The 18,109-nt window shown below is 41.0% G+C and overlaps 1 protein-coding gene across 1 annotated transcript in view; it reads right to left on the reverse strand.

Annotated features, from left to right (window-relative positions):
* The window catches only part of LOC144688555 (adenosine deaminase-like), a 100,327-nt gene that overhangs the window by 44,467 nt on the left and 37,751 nt on the right, over positions 1–18,109 (reverse strand). The window contains exons 4-6 of the mRNA XM_078555282.1: positions 14,860–15,003; positions 8,384–8,499; positions 4,686–4,810 (exon numbers count right to left, since the gene is read on the reverse strand). Coding sequence (XP_078411408.1) covers positions 4,686–4,810; positions 8,384–8,499; positions 14,860–15,003 — 385 coding nt within the window. The remainder of the gene's footprint in view (positions 1–4,685; positions 4,811–8,383; positions 8,500–14,859; positions 15,004–18,109) is intronic.

Consider the following 18,109-nt stretch of genomic DNA (forward strand, 5'->3'; position numbering starts at 1 on the left):
CGCCCACGTAAAGTGGCTGCGCGCCCCGGCGCCAATCAGAGGTGCCGATCGGAGGCACGCCTGCACGCGCCTGCTCCTGAATGTCCCCCCCCAACAGGGGGTGGGGGGAGGGGGGAATTCTGCCCTTAATGTATTGACTCTTTGTAATTTTATGCCTCCATCTTACATTTTCCATCTTACTTACAACATTGCCTATCTTTGTATCATTGGCAACTTGCAAACTGTTATCTAAGTTAATAATCAACAGTGATTGGCTGAGGCCCCACAGATCTCTCTAGGATGGCACAATTCACATCTTGCCAATTACCTCTGCTGTCTCCTGCCATTCAGGCGATCATCTCACAAGGTCCATAATTTGCCTGAAGTTCCATGAACTTCTATTTTAGCTAACAGTTTTTTTGAGGGACTTTATCAAACGCCTTTTGGAATCCACATAAATAACATTCATAGACATTCTCCTACCCATTAGTTTGGTCCCCTCTTCAAAGCATTTAATCAGATTGGCCAGGTATGACCCACCCTTCACACTGACATCAGGCAAGCAACGTACCACATGAGACTCTCAATCCTGCTAACAAAGGATGCTATTCATCCCCTAATTATTGAATCCCTACAAATTATACTTGGTCTCCTCCTCCCTTTGGGTAGCCTCCTGCTAAAGTTCATTTGTGGAATTTCCTCCTCCTGTTGATTAACTAATTGCCCACCACTTGAGTAAATATGGTCAAGCTGGAGATTTTCTGTGATCTGTTGTATGCATTTATGGCCCTGTATTTTGTAAGTAGGTAGCTCTGTGTTGTACGTAGCTTCACCAGGGTGGTGGCTCCTTTAAGATATGCTTGCTGCTCCTGGCATGCCATTCTCCACTTGCCAATAAACCAATATTATCTTCCAAGGATGACAGTGATGCAGGAGATGATACATGAATTTCTGGATCAAGAGGTTACAGATTGTGGTGATATATAATTCTGTTGCAGTTGATAGCCCACAACATCTGGTGGATGCTCAGTTGTATCCTACTAAGCACAATGGCAGCACCAACACTACATGAAGAGCAGCCTCATTTTAACTTATTGAGGACTGTGTGGCTGTGTGGTAATCACTTCTACAAATCATGTGACAGTCGGTGACAGTAGGCAAGCAAGACAACAAGTAGGCTACTGCTTGTGTTCGTTCTCTCGTCATCTCCCGTAGGCCAATCCTAGCAGTTGTGGGCATTGAAGACTTTATCCAGATAACATTCTTTGCCCTTGCTTCTGCTGTGCTCCCTCCAACATGGAGAAGTACTAATTTATCAGTGGGAGAGGAGGAGGTAGTACGGGGGTGGTGAGAAGGTGGCACAGTAAAGCTCTTCCAATTTGTGCAGCAGTACCAACTGTTGGTGAGGAAGACCTTGCAAGGTTGACTGGATTGGCATTGCCCAAGTCTGGTTATAATCAATGGCTGGGTAATTACCACTTCAGATGGCACTTGCAGTTTCAAGCTGGAGTCATATATCAGCAAACCAGGTAGACATGGCATTTTCCTATCCCTGAAAAATGTTAGTGAATTAGTTGGACTTTTATGACAATGCAGTTAGTTTGCAAATGTCCAGAAGTGTTGAATTTAATTTCACAATTTGCTACGCTGAAACTTGAACTCGTAACCTTTGGATTTGTTAGCCCGGGTACCATAAGGTACATTAAAATGGCTTTATGCCTATGAACAGGATTATTTTAGGCTGTTCTTTCTGCACACTGTTTATATTAGCGAATAATTGTACTACCTTCCACTGAAATGATGGCACTGCTATTTGTTGCTTATGGAATCTCAGTGGCTGTTAAATTTTGGGGACTTGTTGTGGAATTACACCCATGGCCTTGGCCCTTTCTTGGAAACATTAGTATTTTGGAATTGAACCCCCAAACACTGTCTGCGAGATTTGCTAAACTGGAGCTTTTTTTTTAATATTAATTGTGCGTTTTCCTCTTCGCCTATGCAAGCTCACACTAAGTGCTTGCAAAGGCTCCAATCAAAAAATAAAGAGTTCTGGCCTTTCATCACCACAACAAGGTTGGATGCCTTTAATAAACATTTGTCTGTTGTATTTCGGCTCAAAACTAAGCAAATCGCAGGAAATAAACTTGACGACATATTTTGATGATTTGACTGACAAGATCTTCTCAAGTATGGATGGGTGTACTCTGTGCTGATGTATGAAGGAAGGGGAGGTATGCAGAGGAGTTGGGGACTTCCCAAATGCATCGTGAAGGAATTTTATGACCCACCTACCGCACAGGTGTCAATAAGGTATATGGAGGATGTGCAGGAAATCTCTGCTATAAACTTATAATTCAAAACAAGCCATCTATCAAAGATTATGAGTAAGTGCGGTAATCTATTTTCAAGTTAAAAATTCCAATGGTCCTCTTAATACAATCTCAAATAGCAAAATTATATATTTTGGTACTGTATCTGTACTTCATTTTACCTACCCAATTTTCAATTTCCCTTGCATACAGGAGTGACTGGTCAACAAATGACCCATCATTTGATTCACAGCTGCATTATAATATGGGCTTACGGCTAGCACAGATGACATGCTGTTGATGAACGACACTCATTGGTCTGCTTTGACAGATCAGAAAACTGTTACAGACAGGGCTAGGCTAGTATTGTAAATAAACCTATCACCCATGGCATTGCAATTTGGAGTTTTAAGCACAGTTGTAATACTTTGATGCCAAGATACAGTAGTGCCCGCCCTATCCTTTCAAGGTTACTGCTCATGTATTACTGTGGAGTATATACCAAGAAAAGTTAGAGCCTGATTGCTGAAGGGAATTCACTGCTGATTGGATGCTGCTTGAAAATCCTTGGCTTCTGCCTCTGGGGAGATGCCAGGTTATGAAGTTCAGAAAAAGCAGCATGTAAAGATTGGCTTGCTTTCTCTTCTTTCTCTGTTTTGGCAGTATGATGGTCATATACAATTTGACATGTATAAACAGATGTACTGTTCATGTCACTACGTATATGAATAAGGCACATAGCCTTTATCCACTACAGTGCAACAAAGTTAAGTTCAAAACTAATACGTATTTTTTTTCTTCTTCAAACCAATGAGTCAACCATTGAAGGTATATAAAAACAGAAAATCATTTATGTAAGACAGAAATTAAATATTAAAGCTCAATGTTATTTATTGGATTGATGTACAGCTGTATAGTTGCCTATTTTCTCATTTATAAATAAAAACCTGAATGAGGGAGAACAGTAGAGGGGTTTAGATATAAAAAAATTACATGTTCTGATTTCTTTATTCATAACATATTACTTAGCCTGAAAGTGCTGTTTAGTGATCTGTAATGTACAAAATAATACTTCATTGACATGACAAGAATTCTCGTAAATAATGAGCAAAAATTACTTCCTGGGCAGTAAAATATTAGCAATATTTAATAATCAAAAGGATCCGAAAGGACATTTTAAAACACACTTATAACCACCACCTTCTGAGCAGTCAATCAGGTGCACAACATGCTCAAGTCAGATGGGGATGGGAAACACAGCCAGTGAAGTAACCAAGTCTACCAGATGCGGGAGGATATGCTATCTATAAAATATATCTTAAGAAGCTTAAATTAGTATATTGATGAAGCTCTAATACAAACCCAGCCTAGTGGTTTATAATCACAGAATTCTCTCAGGAGATCTCCCAATCATCCAACCAAATGCTCAGCAGAAACCTTGGGCAGAATTTTACGTTCTGAAGGCGGGCATGCGCCTGACCCAATCGGGCGTAAAATCGCGCGAGAAGAAGTTGGGCGAGTGTCCCAACATCATTGTGCACTTGCGCAACATTTCGCTCGGCGGGCGTGCTTCCGATTTTTGGGCCCACTGACAATTAAGAGGGTAATTAAGCCCATTAAAGGCACAATTGATTCCGATTTTTCATTGCCCACCCAACTTTACGGTTGGCGGACGGACGAATCGGCCAGGCGGCTTTTGCATTTTTCAGCAAACCTCATCCAAAGGTGGGATGAAATTTCCATGATGAAATAAAATGGAAATAAGTTTCTATGGACAGCATTTTTATCAGCTATATTTTCAGGTGATTGATTATAATGCACGGACACATTTTTTCCGCTTTTAAAACCTATATTTCAGCTTTTTCAGGTCTCCAGCTGCCTAAGGCAGCTGTTTGCCTTTCAGGGAGCTTTCTCGCAGTGCTCACCTGTGCCTGCTGAAATGTTATTGCCCGCCCTCTTCCCACCCCCACCCCAGCAGCGCTGAGCATTTCAATGCGTGTTTCATACTCGCTGGCTGTTAATCGGCCAGCCAGCCTGAAATCACAGTCAGAGGCTGATCACGGTCGGTAGTCCCCAACTGCTCCCAGGCCAATTGGGCACGCCCGCCAAAGGTAAAATTCAGGCCCTTGTTTATGTGGTGCACCTAGGGCTTCCACCTATGATCCGCTGATCTGGAGAACCCAAGGATGCTACAGTGAAGAGGTCCTCTACAGATCCCAGGAGTGTATACTGAAATGCTGATGAAGTGCAGCAGGGGAAGCACAGAATGCATTCCGCAACAATCACTACCTTTTGTAATTTTCATGTTTCTAGAAGGGAAAAATGGAATCTATCTTATTTTTGAATTTAGTTCCAGCATTCCCCATTTAATTCATCGTGTTGAGGATAAACACCTACCTCATAGGCCATGCAATGGCCTGAGTTGATGTCACAGTTTATAGACTCATCACCTGCCAAGTCAATGCCCACAACACCTTCATTGCGATATTTCTTACACAGGCTCACAACTTCAGCAGACCATTCTGAAAATATATCAATACCATCAATATGTCTTTTTATGATTGCATTCTTCAAGGAGGCACTATTATAACTCAATATTGTTTTTAATAACCTACTTCATTGTTTTAATAAGCAGCACTCTTTAGCTTTACTTGCATCAACAGCTATTTGTATTTTTATAGCAGCTTTAATGCAATAAAACACCCAAGGTACTTCACAGGAGCATTATTAAACAACATTTGACACTGAGCCAGAGAGAGGGAGGTATCATGGCAGAGACCAAAAACTGGGCCAGAGAGAAAGAAGCCGCATCTCAAAGGAAGAAAGAGAGTTACAGAGATGACCAGATTTGGCAGGCAGCAGAAGGCATAACCACCAATGGTGCAGCCATTAAAATTGAGAATACTGAAGAGGCCAGAATTAAAGAGCACAGATATCTCAGAAGATTGTGGGGTTGAAGGAGATAACAGAGGTAAACAGGGGTAGGCCGATGAAGAGATTGGAAAACAAGAATGAGAATTCCTTTACTGGGAGCCAATGCAGGTCAGGAAGCATAAGGCTGATGAGTGAATGGGATGACGTGAGTTAGCACATGGGCAGAGTTTTGGGTGAACTCAAGTTTACAGAGGTTAGAATATGGAAGGCTGGCCAGGAGTGCAATGGAACTTTCAAGACATCCATGCGGATTTCAGCAGCAGATGAATTGACTCAGGACAGAGTCAGGCAACACCACGGAGTTGGGAATAGTTGTTCCTATCTTAAGACTAAACCAAAGCGAATTTAGTTCATGTCTGCCACACAAAAACAGTAACTTCATGCCATAGTGTGCATTTTAATGGTGAGCCAGGCAGGGAAATGCCATTTTTGAAGCTAATGCAAAGAGTGACACAATTTAGACACCAACTTTTGGAAATCCATATTTGACCACACATCTACCTCTTGCCTGAAACTGCTGTACCATTCGAACATAAATTACAATGAGTGCAATAAGCTTAACTGTTATTTTGACTGCAAATTTTAGTGCAATATGTTTTAGAATTGATAAAGAGAACAGGTTGTAATGGATTCAGCAATGAGTAACAACCCAGAATTAGTTGGCAACATGACTGCAGAGGAGCATCTCTCAAATAGTGACAATGATATGGTTATATCTTGATATTGAGTTTGGAGGGGAGAATGGACGGTCACAAATAAATTTATGTCAGGCAAGTGTCAATGGGGTGAGGAATAAATTGATCACAGTAAACCAGATTGAACTTTTAATAGCTAAACGTACAGACAAAGAGTGAGAACTCTTCAAAGGGGTATTTGGTATGAGACAAACGGCAAAAGCTCCATTTGTACATTTAAGCAACTGCGGCCAACAAATGAGGTAAGACCAAGTATCAGGATAAATGAAATTGTTTACACATAAGCAATGTGGAAACCCAGCAAACTGAAGGGTCTAAAAATAGCAAGCAACACAAGTGCAGAAAGGTAATATGAAAAATTAGCAAGGGATATCAAAGTTAACAGCAAATGTTTTATAAATATATTGAGAATCATAATGGAGAATATGGGCACATTAAACTCAGATGCAGGCAAGATTATAAATGAATAATAAAGAAACAACAGACTTGATAAATAACTGGGGTACTTTATATCCATTTTCACAATGCAAGAAGAGCACAGATTACCAATGCTACAAGGGAGTTTAAAAATAAGTCCAAGGAGAGGAACATGGTGGATTTAATATAAGTAATGAAAATAGTCATGGAGAGACTAACAAGACTAAAGATAAACAATCTCCACAGTCTGATAGCATCCCACCCCCAGGGTGCTAAAAGAACAAGGTGATGAAATTGATGATGCACTTGTCACATTTTTCCCAATGTTCTCTGGATTCACAAATTGTGCCCCTTAGATTAAAAAATTGCAAAATGTAACTCTATTTTTTAAGAAAGGAGGTGGGAAGGATGCCGCTTACGACAGTCAGGTCATATTAACAAATTCTGTTAATCTGAGCAAATTCTGTTACTTACCATCAGAGACAGAGTGCTTGAGCACTTGGACAAATATCAGCTAATCAGCACAGGTTTATGTTGTGTTGATCACACCTGACCAATGTAGTTGACTTTTTCTTGTAAAAAAAAGCTCAGCATGGGGTCAGGCAGCATTGGAAAATAAGGGATCCAAGGGCTGGCATAACTTTGGGGCAATGGAAAACACAATGTGATTCCAAGGCTTTCCAGTACTGGGAATGTGATTTGTGTTTTGGAAGCATGGGGAGGAATCCAACCTCCAGGAGCAATGGGGTAACTAGGCAGGAAATTCAGTCTCTCTCCCTCTCTTTACCCCAGGGGCTGTCTTGTGTACTCCCCTATCTCATGGTTTCCTCACCACCAGCTACTCATCTTTCCTCTAACTCGTCACTTGTATCATGATCATACCACGACACAGCAGTGCCAGTTGCCAACTGAACTGGTAGGCAGCTAGTGAGGAAATGGGAAACAGAGGACAATTAATGTGGGAGTTCAGAGAGGAGACAGAGGCAGCTGGAGAGTGCAGACCAGGGTCTAGCAGCAGCAGGTTGCTAAGGGAAATTAAAATCACATCAGGCAACAATCCTTCCTCCCACCTCCAGAATCCCTGTCTTCTAACCCCTTCCTTTGTGCTGAGCTTAGAAATGGGCTTTTAAGGTCAAATACTTTGTACAAGTAAAAATGTGAGTACAGAAGAAATAAGAACAAAAGAACAAGAAATAGGAGGAGTAGACTCTGCTCCGCCATTCAATAAGAAAATGACTAATCTGATCTTGGATCAACTCCACTTTCCTGCCTGCCCTCATAATCCTCAACTCCCTCATAGATCAGAAATCTGAATATATTCAAGGCTGAATTATACAATGATCCAGCCTCCACTCCTCACTTGGAAAGAGTATTCCAAAGGTTAATGATCCCCTCTTCATTTCCATCTTAAATGGAAGGCCCCTTAATCTAAAACTATGCCCTCAGTTCTAGATTCCCCCATGAGGGGAAATGTCTTCTCAGCATCTAACCTGTCAAATCTCTTCAGAAGCTTATATGTTTCAATAAGATCACTTCTCATTCTTCTAAACTCCAATGGGTATAGGCCCAGCCTACTCTACTTCTCCTCATAAAGCAACCTCTTCATCCCAGGAATACAATGTAATTCTCAGTGTGGCAAACTGGCACAAAGACCAGACGATAATCACAAAGTGGCTTAAGGGGGCTTCAGGTGGACCAAGGCAGCAATGACATTGATTGGAGGGAAGCAAATGCAAAAAATACTGTAGGAATGACAAACGCCAACCTTGTTTCTTCCAGCTTTATCATACTCCAGTCAACCCAAGATAAGCCTAATCAAGAGGTCAGTGGGATGGCATCATCGTGTTTGGGGACTCAGCTATCAGGACTGAATCATAACTCAGTATACTAAGTAGAAAATTGAACACTGACAGAGAAACATGACAGAAAAGTATCAGGTGTTTCAGGGAGCAAGTCTGACAATTGCTGAAAATGCTGCAAGTTAGAAATAAACTTATAAATAATTGGACAGGTGAAAATATATTTATACTAGCAATAATACTATATTACCTGGCATGTGACGCATGCAGCAAAGAATGGACCTTGCTTTGATTTTAAATTCCTTCTCTCCTTCATGGAGACCCTGGTTGACAAGGTGAACTACTTCATCTGGAGTCAGGTCCCCTCTGATTACGAAAATTAACACACAAAACAAGTGAGGCTCTAGATCACTAGTTGTCACAACAAATAACAGATAGATTAATCAGACAATATTTTGTGCATATTTATGCAGTCAAGCCTGGATAAAATGTTAACAACTTCTACATTGATACTAGTTCATTTCAGAAGTGCTACACGGTACATATTTTTATAAAATACTGAAGGTCCCTGTGTAAGTAATTCTATATATATCCATTAGGTTTATTGTAGGTTGGCCACTGTTTATTTTATAGACCAAAGGTTAAACACTAGCCAATGAAGTGTCCTTATTTTTACAAATGCCCATCTGAAAGAATGACTGAAAAGTCAGCACAAATATGAAGAAGTATGAACAGCACCTCAGCAAATAAACTAACATAACACCAATCTTTAAAAAGGGACATAGGAAACGCTACACTTCTCAGTATCACTATTATTATCTTGTTGCATTCAACACCACTGACAATTCCTGGTAAGTGGATTTTGCATCCTGTATGAACTGGTATGTTCCTTTACCTGCCCAATAGCCCGGCAAACAATAGCAAGACTCAGGAACTGAATAAAACAGATTTTCCACTGCATGTACCATATGCCATGACAGTATTATTCTTGTTTTCAGTAGGGAGGCAGATTGATTGCCCCTCAGAGAGAGACTATGGTTACTATTACAAAAACAGGCTTAAAATTTCCTTCTAAAATGACAATAAGGCTAACAGTGCTCACTGTCATTTAGGTGCAAATGCCACACCAGCTTCATTTAGGTGCAAATGCCACACCAGCTTCAGGTGGGAGCAGATGCACGATTAAACCCAAAAATTGGGAGATTGTTTTCGCAGATTCACCAATCCACTTTTAGCTTTGTGAAGTGCAAGGTTCCTGTTCTTGTATGGTAGGTACGAAGTAAGCTCATCACAGGAATTGTGAGCCCAAGTACCTGAAGGGTTAATTACTGCTCGTCAACCTCTGGCACTGAAAATTAACCATCACAATGTGGTGTCTCACTCCTTCAGATTTTTATTGTTGATGGAAGATCTTTTTTTAAATTTAAGGTAATTTTTTTCCCCAAAAAACTTCCTTTTTTCTCTCAATCTAATTTCTCTCACTTTCTCTTTCTATGCTTCTTTTGACATTGACTTCACCATTCTAACTTACACTTCCTTATTCAGACCTTGTGCTGTTTGCTTCACAGTCCTTCAATCTGATTGGTTAAGGAGATACTCAGTTGCCTGCTCTGTTCACTCAGATCCCAGGTTCTCTGTAGAGGATTTCCATCTCGAACTTCCAATAACTCGCAGCCCAAATCCCATGCAGGTAAGGTCAAATCTGACTAACAATAGGTGCTGTACACTGATAAATTATAGGGATTTTTGGTTCAATTTATGTAGCACTTAAATGTAGAAAAATGTTCCAAGGCACTTCAGTTGCATTTACATAAATTGATTTTTAGTGTAGCTATTAAAGATAATCAGTTGAGCTGGTAAAACAGCTCATTTATGCTTGCTAGAAGTGACATATTTTCATACACAGGGACCTATTCTCTATAAACAAAAGGAATAATTGTAAACCTTGCACCTTTTCTGTTCAATTGCCCAGGAGCTTGGGGAGCCTAATGTCCCCTGTTCCTTTCTCCATGGCATTGCCTTGGCCAATTAGAGTCAACTTGCCAAACAATCAGCACCCTTTTCTCATATAGTATAAATTGTTGTGATCGTTTAAAATTTGGCATTCTTGCATCTGGCCTGATGAGTGCAAGACAAAAAGCTTCAGTAACATGTTTCTCTTTTCAGCAATATTCAAGTTTTATACTACCATGTGACTGTTTGCTATTAAATAGGCTACCACCAGCCTATCAGATACTGCAGGGCAGGCCGTCACTCACTGCATAAAAACACCTTTTCCCATCCCCCACCTTGCCAATTATCTTAAATGAGGTCCCTCTGGTTAGTGGCTCTCTTGCCATTGGAAAAAGCTTCCCCCCATCTATTCTAAAAGCCCTCAATTTTGAACACTCCAATTACATCTCAACTTAACCTCTTCTATTCTAAGGAGAATAATTCCAGCTTCTCTCATCTCTCCATATAACTGCAGTGCCTCGTCTCTGGTACCATTCTGGTAAATGTTCTCTGCAACTCCTATATGAATCTTCAGAAACAGCATATGAATTGTAGTTTACAAACTTTGCTACTCTTAGCAAATCAAAAACAAAGATACCTCTCCTAAGCTATTTGAAACATAAAATTGATCTTTGAAGGTGGATGTTCACTTCTTATGTAGTGAAACATGACCGCAGAATGGAAAAGTCCAGTCTCCATGCTAACTTCAAACTAATTGATGAACTGGATGCAATACCAATAAGCCAGCACAAAATAATTCTGGTGATTGAGATGTCCATCAAAGCAGTACAGCCTAATCATTGACCCGTCCTTTCTCAAACATGTGACTCATGTCTCCATTCCACACATAGCTTTCAGTTAACACCACTATTCAAGTTGGTTTAATACAATTTATATGGCACCGAATAGTGTATGAAATTCAGGAACTTGTAAGGCATTAACACATGTTGATGCTTGTAACTACGTTAGATAGATTTCAAATAGATACTCTGGCTGTAACAGTCAAATTGTCACCTGTTATCAACAATATTTAGGATCACAACGGCCTTGGCCATCAACCAAAGAATCGTAAATAACAAATGCTAAGGCACGCATGTCCACAGACAGTTTCTCTAGATTCAGAGCAGTCATGTATCACAATAACTAATCATTACAAGGTTCCTTTTTTGAAACCTTTATGTGCCAGATCCAGCAAGATAAACCATGTAACTAATAGAACAGGGAAAACTGCTTCACTTTTATCACAGAATTGACCCAAGAAACCATTAGAAAGTGAGTTTAATGTCAGTTGTGGGTAAATATTATGAGGCAGAGGGACTAATGAAACACCTAATTGATATGTTATCTTAAGAGGGAGGGTTGGTATGAACTTTTGGAGAAGTTTAGCTCAGCAAATTTACTGGTATTCTTTTGAGGAAATAGTGAACAATAAAAGCTCTGTGAGCGCAATTTATCTAGTTTTGGGGTTCACAAAAAAGGGAAGAGCAAACTAAATACACAAAAAAAATGCATGCTGATGAACAGTACATGGAATTTAACAACAGCAAAAAGAAGAGAGAGAAGAGGAAGGAAATAAATAAATAGAGGGAATATAAATGCCAGCTCTGAGCTGTAGGTCAAGGCAGAAGGGAGATCTGAGTTACTGGTGCCTCTCGTCTGTTAAGCAGTCCCCCGGGTTCGAAGATGACTTCCACTCCAGTTTGGTGCAATGAGTTCTGAGGTGGCTGATAAGCCCAATGCACAATCTGCAGACTCCGCCATATGCGGGGCAGATGGTGCTTGGATAGACGGGTTGATTGGAAGTTTGAGTGCTCCTTCCGATGCCTCGACTTCACCTCTACACATTTCTGAAGTCTCTCAATGTGGTTAGTCCCTTTCCAGATGACCCTTCTCCATTTTGTCCTCCTAGGAGTCTCCTGCCACGACCAAGTACCAGGTAGAGCAGTTGCTTCAGGAGTCTGGTGTCAGGCATACGAACTACATGTCCCGCCTGCAGAGCTGCTTTTATGTGATTAGCGCCTTGGTGCTGAGCAAGTTGGCTTGGGAGAAGATGCTGCTGTTGGACCACTTTTCTTGGCACTGAATTTGGAGATTCTTGTGAAGACACCACTGGTGGTGCTTCTCCAGCGCATTGAGGTGTCTGTCGTAGGTTGTCCAAGTCTCTGAAGTACATAGGTACAGGGGGCCACTGTTGCCCGGTAAACCTTTACTTTAGTCTCAGGTTTGAGATCCAGCTCCTCAAATATGCTTTTCCTCAGTTGGTCAAAGGATGAGCAGGCACATTGGAGGCAATGACAAATTTCGTCATCTATGTCTGCCTATAATGCATTCAAACCCACAGCACATTACTTACTGTTGCTGTGCAAAGCTTAGAGCACAAATCCTAGGAGGTGACAGATTTTGTACAATGGGCTAGTATTGTTCTCCTAGAGCACTGTATAACATTGCTGTACTACAAAACTATCTTGGCATTGGAAGTAGTGCATCTGAACAGATACCTAGTTTTGGGCATCTTAGCAATGAGGGAACATTGGAGTAATCAATCCAAGGGTCTTCAAAGGAAAGAAAGCACCAATATATTGTTCATGTATTCAAGATCCTTAAGAGAATAGATAGATTGAACTGCAACACCACTCTTGAGAATGCCTTCAATTCTAGAATCAAGGGTCTCAGCTCAAGCTAAGAGGGATAAGGTAGACTGTTTGGGCAGAATTTTGCCGTCGGCGAGCAAGGGGTGGGGCCCACTTACCAACATGTAAAATGACGCGAGATGATGTTGGGCGGAACCCCCGATGTCATCCCGCCCCATTTAAATTTTCAAGAAGGCGGGGGTGCAGCAAAATCAGCTGCGGACCCACCGACCTGTCAATGGCCAATTGAGGCCATTGACAGGATCATTTAAACAATTAAAGGGCCTGCCCGTCCAACCTTAAGGTTGGTGGGCAGGCAAGAAGCCCGGCGGCAATTAGAGAAAACATGAAACCTCATCCAGCGGCGGGATGAGGTTTCATGCAGGGTTTTAAAAATTTTAATAAAGTTATTCTGTAAATTATGAACATGTCCCATCACATGTGACATTGTCCCGTCCTGCAGACATTGTCACATGAGGGGGACATGTCAGGGAATTTTTTTTTTTCTATTTTTAATATTTTTCAAAGTGGAAGCGATCTCCCTGAGGCTGCATTTAGCCTCAAGGAGATGTGCGCTCTTTCGTGCACATGCTCGAAAGAGCGCACTCTCGCTTTTAGGGAACTTGTCAGCTCGCAGCTCCAACAATTCTCTCGGTACCACTTCACTGATGATTGTAATTTTCCCGAGCTCCTCCCTCCCTTCAATTTCCTGATTTACAGCTATTTTTGGAATGTTACTTGTATCCACTATAGTGAAGACCGATACAAAATATCGGTTCAAATCATCTGCCATCCCCTTAATTTCCATTATTAATTCCGCAGAATCACTTTCTATAGGACAAACTTTGTTAATTCTGTTCTTATTTAAATACCTATGGAAACTCTTACTACCTGTCTTTATATTTCTAACTAGCTTTCTCTCGTACTCTAATTTTTCTTCCTTATCAATCTTTTGGTCATTCTTTGCTGTTTTTTATATTCTGTCCAATAATCTTACCTGCTACCCATCTTTGCACAATCATATACTTTTCCTTTAAGTTTGATAATATCTTTAATTTTTTTAACCACAGATGGTGAGTCCTCCCCTTGGAATTTTTCTTTCTCATTGGAATGTATCTATTCTGTGTATTCTGAAATATCCCCTTAAAAGTCCACAACTGCATCTCTATTGACCCATCCCTTAACCTAATTTGCCAGTTTGCTTCAGCTAGTTGTGCTTTCATGCCCTCATGATAGCCCTTATTTAAGTTTAAAATACTAGTCTTGGACCCACTCTTCTCTCCCTCAAACTTAGTGTAAAATTTAATCATATTATGATCGCTGCTACCTAGGGGCGCCTTCACTAAGGATCATTAAATGACCTCAATTGCATTGCACAATACCAGGTCTAGTATGGACTGCTCTCTGGTTGATGACTGAACATGCTGTTATAAGAAACTATCCCGAAAACGTTCTATAAATTCATCATATAGGCTACCTTTGGCCATCTGATTTTCCCAGTCCAAATGCAGATTAAAATCCCCCATGATGATCACCGTACCTAAAGCTCCCATTATTTCTTCCTTTACACCTCATCCTACTGTAAGGTTACAATAGGGCCTGTACACTGCTCCCTCAAGTGACTTCATGTCTTTATGATTTCTCATCTCTACCCAACCCGTTTCTACATCCTGGTTTCCTGAATTTAGGTCATCCCTCTCTAATGTGCTAATACCATCATTAATTAACAGAGCCACCCTTCACCTCTTCCTAGTTTCCTGTCATTTCTAAATGTCATGTACCCTTTAATATTCAGGTCCCAATCTATGTCCATCTGTGTCCTTTCACCTGTACTGAATGTTAAGTTTATACTAGACTGGGAATAACATTAAGGGCTCTTTTTTCTGGTCATATCTTGATGAAGGAGGTCATAGGAATTATAAAACAAATAACAAATTCTCTAAAATTACTCAGTGTAAAAGCGTCCTTTGCAGTTTAACCAATAATAATAACTGGAATAAGAAATGTTTAAAATTATATTAACTATTAAGCATTGTTGTCAAAATACTGAAAAAAATTATTACCTCATGTATTGCTTTTCAGGTAATGTATTTCGATTACTTACGGGTTTTGGTTCCAAGGAATGGGAATGACATTGGAGTTGGCAAAAAGATGAGGACTGTATCTTGCTTCAAAATATATAACACCTTCTCTTGCTTTCATTTGCACAAGTTCATAAGCTATTCTTTTCAAAGCTTCCCGGTCTCCACTACATGCAAAAAGAAAAATAATAAAAATCAATGGTTATTTTCAGACAGAGAAGCCAAAATCATGAATATTTGAACACTGACAATGGCTTCATGGTCATCATCAGACTTGTAATTCCAGATTTGTTATTGAATTCAAATTTCACTATCTGCCATGGTGGGATTCAAACCCTCATCCCCAGAATATTACCCTGAGTCTCTGAATACTAATTCAGTGACAATACCACTATGCACTGCCTCCCTTGGAGTTGACATTTAGCAAAGGGGCAAATAATGTATATCTGGCACAGCAACAGGTTTGGGACAAAAAACATGACCCATCAATGGCCTTCCCAGGGTTTAACTCATGAATCCAAAAGTCATTTATAGGTATACAAATAATAAAAAGATAATGAGAGGAGGGTTGGGGCCTACTAGGTATCAAAACAGAGACCTACTCATGGAAGTAGAGGGCATAACTCTAAAATGCTGCTGAATGAGTACTCCTCACCTCTCCTTACCAAGGATGAGCATGCTGTCAAGGTCATAGCAAAAAGGTTGAGATACTGGATGGGTTAGAAATTGATAAAGGGAGGATATTCGAAAGGCTGGCTCCACTTAAAATTGATAAGTCACTAGAACCGATGGGATGCATTCAAGGATGCGGAGGGAATTAAGAGTGGGAATTGCAAGGATACTTGCCATAATATTCCAATCCTCTTTAAATAAGAAGATGGTTCCAGAGGACCAGGGAATTTCAAATGTTACACCTTGCTCCAACCTTTTTTGGTGGAAAAGCTTTTGAAGTGATAAATCCTTAACAAAATTAACAGTCACTTGGACAAATGTGTGGATTAAAAAAGAAACCCACTCTAAATTTGTTAAAGGCAAATCGGGTTTAACCAGTTTGATTGAGTTTTTTAGTGAGTAACAGAGTCAAGGAGGATAATGCAGTTGATATATATATGGACTTCCAAAAGGCATGTGATAAAGTTCCACATAGTATACTTGCTAGCTAAGTTGAAGAAAAGAGATAGTGGCAGCATGAATACAAAGTTGTCTGAGTGACAGGAAACAAAAAGTCAGGACATCCTCGCTTAATGTCATCCCGTGTTAAGATCGATCTCCAGTTAGCATCCAGTACTCTCATTGCATTGCCGCTAATTCACATTAATGTCGCCGTACGCCTGGATGTTCCCGCGTAACTCTCGTGTCGAGCCTGCAAGAGCTGGGTCTTGGGTGAGCTCGGGAGCAGACAATTTTGGAGGGCCTGGGAAGAATCAGTTACTGGAAACAGCTGAGATTTTCATTTGTGCTGAGCCCAGGTTGCAATGTAGTGGTCTCCAGTGGTCTTATTAAAGACCACTGGTTAAACAGTCACTGGCTTGTACAGTATGGACAGGTAGATTGTGTGCTGCACGATTTTAAGCTCCGCAAAAGAGCAGTTACCTCCCATTGCCTTGAATTGGTGTGGTATTATTCATTAATTTTATCCATAAAATTCATTCATAGTGAGCTAAAAAAAGAGCCAATGGTTATGAAGTGCTTTCTGCTGAGAAAATACAGTGAGAACAAGTTACACTTCAAGTGAAATTAGATATTATGAAGCACTCTGAAATAGGTGAACATGCAGTGAATGTTGCTTGAGCTCTTGACTTGCCAGCAATAAAGGTAAGAATTATTAAAAATACTGATAAAAGAGTTTGGTGCACTAATAATGTCTTTGGCTGCTGTTAGATTACATAGAAATAATTAGAATGGAATTATGATAAACATAGAAAGACTGCTAACCAGTTGGACTGAACTTCAAACTAAACAATGCATGCCTCTTAGTTTAACGTTTATTCACGAAAAGGCTAGGAGTTTGCACCATGATCTCAAGAAAGACTAAGGGTGGAACCATCCCAGATTTGCACTAAGTGCAGTAGCAGGCATGAATAAAGCTGTTATACCTGCTGGCTGCAATGGTGGGTTTTTGCACCCTATCGACCCATTCCTGGCATGTCCCACATCAATAATAATTTATCCACGGGACACATGCCGGATCGCTGGTGGGGTGGCTTCTGATTCGTCCACTGCTGTCACCTCAGGCCTTCAATAATCTGGGTGCCATATTTAAAGGCTGTCCCTGCACAGAGTTAGCAGTCTCTAAGAAACCAAAAGCTGCTGAAAAGTCATGGCTACCAAGGGAGAAAACATGCTGTCCTCAAATTTAGCGATGTCTCCCTCAGACGCCTATTGGACGCTGTGAGGGCCTGCTGCAAAGTCCTCTGCTCCCACTCTGGGCGAAAACCAGCAAGCAAGGTCACCAATCCAGCATGGGAGGCAGTGGCAGCAGTGGTCAGCGCCAATGTCCTGCAAAAGAGGACAGCCACCCAATGCCAAAAGAGGATGAATGATCTCCTCTGTTCCACCAGGGTAAGCCACTCTCAACCCATACATTCACAAACCCATCATACATCCACAGGGATCTCACTCATTGCCAGCTCAATGGACATTATCATTCATTCTCTCTCACACACCTTCATCTGCCTTGAAGATCATGCCCTCATCTCGCCCATGGCCCCAATCAGCACCTACACATGCCAGGCATGCTGCTAATCTGGCCTGGCAGGCATCCTGCTTACACTCTCTCCATCTCTATTCATGCAGGACAAGCTGGTATACAACAAAAGGGAGAGGTCACAGACTGGTGAAAGAATGGCTGACATCAAGGTCCTCACAGACTTTGAAAATATAATCATCCAGCTGGCTGGCGAGGATCTGGACCATTCCTGTGCTGATGGTGAGGTTGGCAGTGCTCAACCAATTGAGGATCCAGCAGAACAACTTCCATCAGACAACCATACTGTGAGTGAGTTCCCCTGTTCTGCAGTCCCCTGCCATGCACTGATTGTCTCCTTACTTTCACAGGCATCCGGGAAACAGCTGAGGGGGTCCATGAGCCAGGTCCTCGATTCAAGCCCTGAAAACACCTCAGAAGAAGAATCTGATGACATCCTAATTGAAGACCCGTCACAGCGCTCATCCACACCCTCCAACAGCACAGACACACACCTTGGTGGGACCTAGTTCTAGAATAGCCTCAGGGTTAAAACCTGGTGAACACATTGTACTGTCTGATTCACA

The sequence above is a fragment of the Cetorhinus maximus genome, chromosome 13 (assembly GCF_964194155.1).
Source record: "Cetorhinus maximus chromosome 13, sCetMax3.hap1.1, whole genome shotgun sequence".
NCBI lineage: Eukaryota > Metazoa > Chordata > Chondrichthyes > Lamniformes > Cetorhinidae > Cetorhinus > Cetorhinus maximus.